General features: G+C 36.7%; 1 protein-coding gene across 1 annotated transcript in view; it reads left to right on the top strand.

The window, feature by feature from the left end:
* The window catches only part of LOC107465815 (zeta-carotene desaturase, chloroplastic/chromoplastic), a 4,848-nt gene extending 858 nt beyond the window's left edge, over positions 1–3,990 (top strand). The window contains exons 2-14 of the mRNA XM_016084791.3: positions 287–472; positions 630–712; positions 919–991; positions 1,133–1,206; positions 1,391–1,495; positions 1,603–1,847; positions 1,928–2,015; positions 2,143–2,185; positions 2,264–2,420; positions 2,554–2,682; positions 2,842–2,914; positions 3,282–3,446; positions 3,664–3,990. Coding sequence (XP_015940277.1) covers positions 287–472; positions 630–712; positions 919–991; positions 1,133–1,206; positions 1,391–1,495; positions 1,603–1,847; positions 1,928–2,015; positions 2,143–2,185; positions 2,264–2,420; positions 2,554–2,682; positions 2,842–2,914; positions 3,282–3,446; positions 3,664–3,828 — 1,586 coding nt within the window. The 3' untranslated portion in view covers positions 3,829–3,990. The remainder of the gene's footprint in view (positions 1–286; positions 473–629; positions 713–918; positions 992–1,132; positions 1,207–1,390; positions 1,496–1,602; positions 1,848–1,927; positions 2,016–2,142; positions 2,186–2,263; positions 2,421–2,553; positions 2,683–2,841; positions 2,915–3,281; positions 3,447–3,663) is intronic.
* The last annotated feature ends 6,715 nt before the right edge of the window (positions 3,991–10,705 follow it).

A 10,705-nucleotide genomic window follows, 5' to 3' on the forward strand; every position in this document is an offset into this window, starting at 1 on the left:
TTTTTTGAGGAAAAAATATAATTAAAAAAAAGTGATGTTGCTATACCTGATCAAAAAAATTGGGTCATCATGGCAATGGGGCATGTAACTTTGTAGTGTACAGTATGTCATTTTGACATTAATTGTTGGTGAATTTCTGTGCCTGTGGGTGAATACTGGATTGTGAAGGATGGTAGTTAGGGTCTATCATAGGGGAGTGGTGTGAGTTTGCCCATGTTACCAGGTTTAGTTATTATAGTAATTGAGCTGAGCTGTAAGTTTGACAAATGAAATGGTTTCCTGCCAGCGCCGAAAGGGCTGTTTCCGCCGGAGCCGGGACATTATCGAGGACCAAAGCTGAAAGTTGCCATCATTGGGGCTGGGCTTGCTGGCATGTCAACTGCAGTAGAACTCTTGGATCAAGGACACGAGGTTCAGCTCCTTTATTCTTTAATATCACACTTCCTCCATTTCATATTTTATATGTCATTTTGATACTTTTATTTATGAATATGTGTGAAAAGTCAAAGCGACTTATCAGTATGGAACGGACAAAATAAAAAATGTTATCTATCTCCCCTCTTTGCTACTTTTCTAGTAATTATACACCAATTAGAATTTTTTTCCTTGTTAAATTAATTTTTGCCTAGTAATTTTGGATCATTATAAATATATATTGGTCTCATGCTTATTTTCAATTATGTTTTCTATTCTTTTCCGATTGATGAAAAAGGTTGGTTTTTGCTTGTAGCCATAATGCAAGTTCTTCACCATCTTTAGCAGCTGTATTATTCCTCAACTCTTTTCCCAGTTATGAAAGTATTACAAGTGTCACTTCTATCAAGGACAAGAACCTCTTATTGACTTCACTTGATGTGTTCTTTTTTGTTGTGTATCCATTCATTCCACTTGCTTTTTCTTTTTCTTTACCTGGAATAGGTGGGTGCAGATAACAATCTACTTGTAAAGGATCACACTCACACTTTTGTGAACAAAGGGGGTCAAATAGGAGGTATATTTTGGGCTGTAATACTGAGTTTTGTTCTTGTTGATTATTCTCTTCTTGCTTTCCCTCTTACCCCAATTGCACTACACTTTACGAAAAGATAATAGTTACATGACACATTATTCATAACTTAGTTTTCCAGTGCAGAACTAGATTTTCGCTTCCCAGTGGGAGCGCCATTGCATGGGATAAACGCTTTTTTGTCCACAAATCAGCTTAAGGTAATCCCATTTTAAATTTTATTCTATTTTATTTTATTTGGTGTTAAGATTGCATGACTATAGAATTATTCAGAAACCTCCTCTCAATATGGTATTTGTACTCAAAGTAAAAAGAAAAAAACATTCTTTATATTCCTTAGTAGGACTCACTGCATTTAACATTTTGTTTTTTATTTATGAACAGACTTATGATAAGGCTAGAAATGCTGTGGCTCTCGCACTGAGTCCAGTTGTCAAAGCTCTTATTAATCCAGATGCTGCATTGAGGGACATAAGGAATTTGGATAGTGTAAGAGGATATGTCAATTCATTGTTCCCCTTTCAAAATGGTGTTGCCTGATTTATTTATTCCTCAGCTTTATATACTCTCTTAACTTTTATATGCACTCGTTACAGATTAGCTTTTCAGACTGGTTTATATCCAAAGGTGGCACACGAATGAGTATTCAAAGGATGTGGGATCCAGTGGCCTATGCTCTTGGATTTATTGACTGTGATAATATCAGTGCACGTTGCATGCTCACCATATTTGCCTTGTTTGCCACAAAGACTGAGGCCTCCCTTTTGCGAATGCTGAAGGGTTCACCGGATGTTTATTTGAGTGGCCCTATCCGAAAGTACATTACAGATAGAGGGGGCAGGTATAGCTTCACATATTGGAATTTTGGAATGATGACTATTCTAATTTTTCAGTATTTGATTCTATTCATCGCTGGAACAGGTTCCATCTTAGATGGGGTTGCAGAGAAATACTTTATAATAGGTCTTCTGATGGTAGTACTTATGTTACAGGACTTGCCATGTCAAAGGTGATACTTTTTTCTTTCTTTCTATTTATCTTTGCTTCTCATGTGTTTACATGCTACCGTAGAAACTGAGACATTCTGAAAATCATCATAATTCATAGTTAACACTTTTCTGTTTTCATTTTCTCAGGCTACTGCCAAACAAATCGTGCATGCTGATGCTTACGTTGCTGGTTAGTAGTGTAGTGATTCATTTGTTTTGTACTTATTGCCTTATTATTTCAAAGATATCTAATGCTACTTTATGTCAGCTTGTGATGTTCCCGGAATTAAAAGATTAATTCCTTTGGAGTGGAGGGAACAGAAGTTTTTCAGTAACATATACGAGCTTGTTGGAGTTCCTGTCGTCACAGTGCAACTCAGATACAACGGCTGGGTTACAGAGTTGCAGGATCTTGAAAAATCAAGGTGATTATCATAATTTTAGGATTCCCTATTGTTGCCACAAATTGATACTTTTTGCTTGAAGAGTAAGGAATGGTTTCATTCCCTTCTATGATTGCTATTGACCTTATGAATTCTTTCGCTTTGTTGATGGCAGGCAACTGAAGCAAGCTCTTGGGCTAGATAACCTTCTCTATACTCCGGATGCAGATTTTTCGTGCTTTGCAGATCTTGCACTAACATCTCCTGAAGATTATTACATTGAAGGACAAGGATCGTTATTACAGTAAGTGTGTCTGCACTCTCACTTCGTTTATAAGTTGCTTTATACATATATCCTTGTGTATGACTAAGTATCTGACGTCGGTGAATTTTGTCTTAAGCTCTAATACACTCTTTGGTTTTACAATGTGTTCTAAATATGAAATGTTATTTCATATTTCAGATGTGTTCTGACACCAGGTGATCCGTACATGCCCTTACCGAATGATGAAATTATTTCAAGGGTAGCAAAACAGGTAGATTCAAAATATCATGTCTTTTCTTATGATGTTATGATATTGTGATTGTTGATTTAATAGCAAGGAGCGTAAGTGCATGGATTATTGTCAAGTCTATGTTGCTTTTCACTATCATGTACTGTCATATAATATCTCCGAAACACGAAAATGCAGTAACTGCTTGGAAAGCTACTTGTTCATTTGCTGCATATTTATTCATACTGCCAATTCATTGGTCAATAGGAAGATCAAGCATAGCATTTTCAATTATTTCCATCTTAGATCACACCTCAAGCTTTAGTTTGTACCTGTTTGGAACATTCGATCCAGTGGTAAACACCGATAATAACTCGTTATTACATTTGATCTTGTAAACTTTTCGCAGGTTCTAGTACTATTTCCATCGGCTCAAGGCTTAGAAGTAACCTGGTCATCTGTTGTTAAAATTGGGCAATCTCTATACCGCGAGGGACCTGGTAAAGATCCATTCAGACCTGATCAGAAGACACCGGTGAAGAATTTCTTTCTCGCCGGCTCTTACACCAAACAGGTAAGTTCAAAATCCATGCACTGGCTTTACTAGAGAGTTATAATTGTGCTTCTAGAATATAATGCTTCTAAATTGCACAATATCAAATTTTTTTTTTTATTTTTTATTTTTGTACCTTTTCCTCTGGACCGTTGCAGTATCTTTTTGCCACCTTCATGGAATTTGTGGTTTCGAAGTTTCACGATATTGCGGACTTGAATGAATTTTGTATTTTCAGGACTACATAGACAGCATGGAAGGTGCAACCTTGTCAGGTAGACAAGCTTCAGCATATATCTGTGACACCGGCGAAGAATTGGTGGATCTGCGGAAGGTGCTCGCTACCGAGTTTAAAGATGAGATAAAATTTGCAAACATAAAAGATGAATTGAGCTTAGTATAAGATACATTTTCGTCCAAGTTAGCCACATTGAAAAGCAGAAAGCTTGTTATTTATGCAACTTTTTTATAATATGTATATTCAGTTGAAAGGTAATTAAAGAATGTGTGTTTCAGCAAGTAGTGCTTGATAGTAATTGTGAAATCTGATTCAGGCTTCCATAAATTGTGATTCTTACCCTTGTTCTGCCACTAACATTACAAGTTAGTCTAGTTCTGTATACACAATCTGCAACATGCATAGAACAAATGATGTATATGACATGGGATGGGAATTTGGAATGCTGGCTAATGATTCTGATTCTAGAGTTAATACTAAATTTAGTCATTTACAAGGGATTATTGGATTAAGTGTTGGCTACATTTACCTAGCATTTGGTTACTGTTTAACCTTTTGAATTTCGAGTTAAAGATTCAAGAGACAAAAGTAAGTTTTGAAGAAGACAAACAACTTGAAATTATTTTTATTATTTTATATTTTGTTTTTGAAATTTTTAGTAGGCAACCAACACCATTTAGTCAAACAATTCAGTCAATAAATATTGAGCTAACTAAAAGTCCAATGAAACAATTGCGGAGTGTATATGAGTTAGATAAAATTGAGTTTGTTTTAGTCCAAATTAGTCGGATAAAATTGAGTTTGTTTTAGTCTAAATTAGACTTTGAATATTGATCGGGTCTATTTTTAAGGGTGTAATTTTTAATAAAGTAATTTTTTTTCCTACTTGATTATAAAATAAGTGAATATACAAATTATAGATGGAAAAGTTTCATAACATTTGAAAAAAGTTGGTAATATAATTAGTCATTCAGCTTTTTTTTTTTTGGTTTCCCACGGTATCCCCCAACCCGACTGGTTAAGAACTAATCCGTCGCGGATTTGAGCTCCATTTAAGGGTCTGTCACTGGCCAATGGGTTGCTGCATGCACAAGGCGGAATTCGAACCCCTGATACTTGTTTAAGCGGACGAGTGAACTGACCACTCGACCAATCCAAGTTGGCTTCATTCAGCTTATTTATTGTAAAATAAACTGACTAATCATATTGTTAAAAGTGAGTTAATTTTTTGTCAACCTTTTTACTTTTTTTTTCAGAAGATTTTTAATGTTTGAATTTTTTAGATTGGTTTTTGGCAATTTCCAACCTTTTTCGGGTTCAGAATTGTTGCTGATAACTCTTATAAATTTTTATATACGCAAGTTTTTCGCGTCATATGATTCAATGCAACCAGAAAAACCCAAAAGGTATAGGGCCACGTTATGTACTATGTAGATAAGCTTATATGGATTCCTAACATGGAACCAAAAATACGATTCCAATAAAAGGAACAGTTGAAGAAAATGAAGACTTCCTAAAATTTATCAGTGGATCTAAGGTTATTGTGTATTACCAGCCCACGAAATATCAAACTAATCCAATTTTCAGAGGCTTAGCAAGTTAGCCTAAAAATTAAGTATGTTAGAATTGTTGACGAAACGAAATTCAAAAAACGATTTAAATTAGAACTAACATCATGTTTTTCACAATGAAAGTTTGCTGTGCAAAATATAAATAGATATCTTTGAATAGGAATATGTTTACGGTACGCACCAAAAAACAAAGATGTTTACAATGCCTTCTAACACATTATTGTAGTTAAACGAGTTTTAGAAAATTTTGACAATCAATATTTAACCAGATAATCTGGCCACGGTTCAACTAATATACGGGTAAAGAAATTCTTTCACGACTAATCACTAAATGGCATTATTGTGCTAATTCATACATTGTTGATTTCCGATTTTCAAAAAGAATGATTTTTTCTATTTTAGTTAAAGCTGAAATATGATTTTAATTAGGGATGACAAAAATTGTTGAAACGAGAATGAAGATGGGGACCTGTCCCACGAATAAACGAGAGAGCAGGAAAGAAGTTCTCCATTAACTCTTCATGACATAAAAAATTATAATATAACCCTTGATTTTCTTAAGAAAAAAAAAAGCCAAAATTATAGTTCTTTTTAGTTTTGTTAATACGAGATTTGAGTCATACAACCATAAAAGTGTTAATTGACAATAATACATGAAGAATCTTATGTGTTGGTGTTCGCCTTTTCTGCGGAATCGATAAATGGGAACACGTGATCGAAATGGAAAATAGTTGAAGGATATTTTTCCTAATTCGTCTTACCAAGATTGTTGCTTCTGAAACCGTCAAACTCTGCAGCTAAGTTGTATTGATTATTCATTAGAAGGTGCAACTTAGGAGTTCGACTCTGAGGTTCAGGTTTTGGTTCCATATATTTCAAAGGTTTTAAGAAGGTAATTCCTGGGGCATCTAAAGTTTCTAAGTTGAAGCTTTAAGAACGGAGAGTAAAGGACGATGAGCGAGAGCCATGGTCTTGGAGGGTGAGGAAGGAGTTGTGACAGGATGGATAAGACCATAAGGAGGTGTGGAAGAGGCTTCGCTATCTATGAAGGAGGTCTAAATGGAGATCCACAACTTTTTCAAATGGCATGTTATATTTGGGTATGGGATGAGCAGGTTCACAATATGTCTTGACATCGAAAGGTTAGACTATGAGATCAACAACTTTCTAAAATGGCAACCCATAGAAATTTGATATCATTCGAATGAAATTTGATATCCCATAGTGTAAATGATCTCATAGTCTATTTCAAAAGTGATAGATGATTTTCATGTACTAGCATCCAAGAATTCTCAACTCGTCTATTTCTAATCTCAGTTGTAAGATCTGGAATTTTTTAGGATTATATTATGGACCAGTTTTGATTTATTTTATTTGTTCTAGATTTTATTTTAAAAATTATTTTATTAAAGGTAATTATATCAAATTTTGATAAATTGAGTTTTAAATTAATTAGTACTCATAATTTTTATAATAACTAAATATTTTTTTATTTAAAATTTTAGTAATTAAAAAATAACAAAAATTTATTAATTTGATTTGAATAATTGAAATTTTTGGTTTGTTTTATGAATTATGAACTAAAAAAATTAGAATATTTTTAATTTTAAATTAGAGTACTTGTTTGAGAACCAATTAATAAGTTGATAAATAAATAATATTTTTAAGATAATTTTATTGGGTTAAATTTGATTTTTAAATTACTACTCTATCTTCTAATTTTATTAAAATACCTATTCTAACCTTGTTTCCTTTTCTAACCTTAACCCAAAATTTCTAACTTTTTCACTAGTTACCCTAACCCTAATTGACAAAAAGACATTCACTTCACTTCTCTATGGAGAGAGTGTGTGTGTGTGTGAGAGAGAGGGAGGGAGGGGGGGAGAGAGAGAGAGAGTCGCAATGGAAGAACTGCTCACCATCGTCGCATCTGCTATTGCCATCAACATAGCTCACTGTTGAGGGAGCATCACCAGCGTCATTGCTAGGGCTTGGTGCGGGAAGCATCGTCGTCGTTGTCACTGTGGACTGAAGTCACCGCCGAGGAGCCCAAAGAGAGAGAAGGAGCTCGCAGAGGGAGAAGAAAAGATGTGATGGTGGTGAAAGATGTTGGAACCACTACCGTCGCCACCGCTTCTCGCGAATCCAAACTGCTTCGTCGTCGTTACTAGGGTTGAGAGGAATGGGAATGGGAGAGAGAATAGGGTGCTATCTGTAGCCAGGAGACGACGTTGATGTCGTCAGAACCCACCGCCGAAGCTAATACTGCTTTGTTCCGTTTTTTCTCCTTAGTTATAGTAAGTATTCTTATTCCGAAACCCTTACTGCTAGTGTCTTGTTAATAGTTTATTAAGACTTTTGAGGTGTTGATGTTGCAAGGTTGAGTTACCATGATTGCATGTTGTGATTGAGGCTATCGCAGTTGCGGAAGGTCATCGGAGCTACTAGTACTGCCCCCTGTTGTGACTATAATTGGGAAATTGTCGTTGGTTCAATCGTGTAGTTGAGTTACTTTGAGGTAGGGGCTTTTTCTTAAACTCATTTTATTTCAAAAAATTGTTATAGAACGATATCAATGTGAAAAAAATATTTTTAGTGATTGTGTGAGTGTTATGAATTATGTTAGACTATTTTGGAGAAATAGAATTGGTTAAATGAGAATGGATATTAAAGTAATAAATGAATTAGAAACAATGGTTGAAGCCTGTTGGTGGGTGGATTAGAATTTGGATTTTTTTAAATAAATAAATAAATATTTTAAAGCTATTTTACGAAAATACACTCTATGTCTTATTTCGTTTACAGTGTAAACAAAATAATATTACACATATTTCGTTTACAACTGTAAATAAAATAACACTGACATGCACAGACGTGTATACTTTGTTTACAATGTAAACAAAATACGTGTAATATTATTTTTTTTACACTGTAAACGAAATACGTGAAAAATTATGACGTTTACAGTGTAAACGAGATACGTTACGACAAATTTTTGGCAGTTATGAAAGGATGTGCAACCCTTTGTATTCTTCATAAACATTTCGCTACTTCTTATATACCTTTTTCTTTCGCAAATTAGCCATAATGTCTAGTACTAGTGGATATTTGGTTGTATGTATGTATTCCAATTGTCTTATGAGAAATGGTGATAATAGGGTCATTTTTTAGTGTGAGAATCCCGTTTTGTTGCGTACCCGGCGAGTAACTTCATTGTCAGAGCTGAAGAGTCTAATATTAAATAGTGTTGCTGGTATTGAGAGAAAAGAGATCAGACAGGTAGGGTATAGGCTGCTAGCACCGATTGAAAATAGAGTTTTTCAGTTTCGTCTGTTTTAGCTGCATGGCGAGGAGCATGTGCGGTTGATGTTTGACATCCATGGGAGAATCATGGCCGAACAAGTGATGGAGCTTTCTGCAGAGGTTGGTGATATCAATGGCGGTGGAACTGGACAGTTGGACTTTGTGCAGGATGATCCACCTCTCGCACCACCACCGACACATGTTGCTAGTTCAGTGGATGGCATGGACGTTGACGGTGAGGACTTAGACAAGGAGTATGTTATGGATGACAACGAAAGCGGTTCTTCAGAAGATGATGATGAGGAGGAGATTGTGCCGGATACCCCAGTCGAGCCATCACGTCGGTATCTTCTTCCTGCTCAGCACCCAATTCTAGCTTTGTCGTTGGTACCCAGTCACTATCATACATTAGACATCGACGTGATGCAAGAGAAAAAACTATTTTCCAACACGGGTGAAGACGATCTGGTCTGGAGTTCAGGCTTGGTCACAGATTCAAAAGCAGAGATGCAGTATTACAGGGGGTAAAGAGTTATAGCATCCACAGAAGTGTAGAGTACCGAGTTGTGGAGACGGATCGATTAAAGTACCATGTACATTGCCGACAACACGAAACAGGATGCCCTTGGTATCTCTGAGTTGCTTTCTGACAGAATCTCGGATATTGGTAAGTTCAAGTTTAATCGTGATTTATATTGTCAGTTATTATTTTATGGTTGGTGTACATGTGAAACATGGTTGTTCTACTTTGTTAGGGAGGTCTGTAGGGTGGGAGGCGCACACATATGTTTAGCACCCACCGTGTCTCAAGACTACCGATAGTTAGACAATAGTCTCATCTTTTGTGTCATCCTCCCATTGATACAATCCACCCCGTCTGTCAGGATATCTACCCTACAAGGTACAGTTAGGCAAAGTTATCACTTCAAACCCTCATACAGAAAGGTCTGGATGGCAAAGCAAAAGACAATTGCGCAAATATACGATGATTGGGAGGAGTCATACAATAAGGTGCTGAGGTTACTGCAAGCACTGCCAAGTTGTTATCCCGGAACAATATGTGATAATAGTGTTGTACCGGACTATGATGGTCACGTTATGGTGCGTGATTGCATTATGTTTGATAAGGTATTTTGGGCCTTTCCTACCTGTGTGAAAGCTTTCAAGCACTGCAAGCTATTCATGTCTGTCGATGGCATGCATCTATATGTCTAGCAAGACCTCCCTGGGCTACTTTCGACGATCAGGGATGTCTCAGGGAAGGTCAAGAACATCCCTCGGCTGGCTAGTAGAAGTTTGCATGTCTCCCGGTAAGTCTAGCAACCGGGGGACATCAAGCACATCTGGCCCCGATAAGTGTTTGACATGACAATACAGCCTATACCAATCCCCGTACTCCTAGGTCAGACGGTAGTCGAGACAGAGCTGAATGGATATCTGGTGTCCCTCCTCAAACCGAGCCCTCCATTGGTCGTACCACTCCTCATGCTTGCTAGGCCACTGGTGCACGAAATTGCAATCACACTTTTGCAATCCCGCACAACTAACCAGCAAGTGCACTGGGTCATCCAAGTAATCCCTTACGTGAGTAAGGGTCGATCCCACGGAGATTGTCGGCTTGAAGCAAGCTATGGTTATCTTGTAAATCTTAGTCAGGATATCAATAATTATCAGGTTTGATTGTGAAAAGTAAAAGAACATGAAATAAGTACTTGTTTTGCAGTAATGGAGAATACGTTGAGGTTTTGGAGATGCTCTATCTTCTGAATATCTGCTTTCCTATTGTCTTCTTCTTCATGCACGCAAGGCTCCTTCCATGGCAAGCTGTATGTAGGGTTTCACCATTGTCAATGGCTACCTCCCATCCTCTCAGTGAAAATGTTCAACGCGCTCTGTCACAGCACGGCTATTCATCTGTCGGTTCTCAATCAGGTCGGAATAGAATCCAGTGATTCTTTTGCGTCTGTCACTAACGCCCATCCCTCAGAAGTTTGAAGCTCGTCACAGTCATTCAATCCTTGAATCCTACTCAGAATACCACAGACAAGGTTTAGACCTTTCGGATTCTCTTGAATGCCGCCATCAATTCTGGCTTATACCACGAAGATTCTGATTAAAGAATCCAAGAGATATTCACTCAATCTAAAGTAGAACGGAGGTGGTTGTCA

The sequence above is a fragment of the Arachis duranensis genome, chromosome 9 (assembly GCF_000817695.3).
Source record: "Arachis duranensis cultivar V14167 chromosome 9, aradu.V14167.gnm2.J7QH, whole genome shotgun sequence".
Classification (NCBI taxonomy): Eukaryota; Viridiplantae; Streptophyta; class Magnoliopsida; order Fabales; family Fabaceae; genus Arachis; species Arachis duranensis.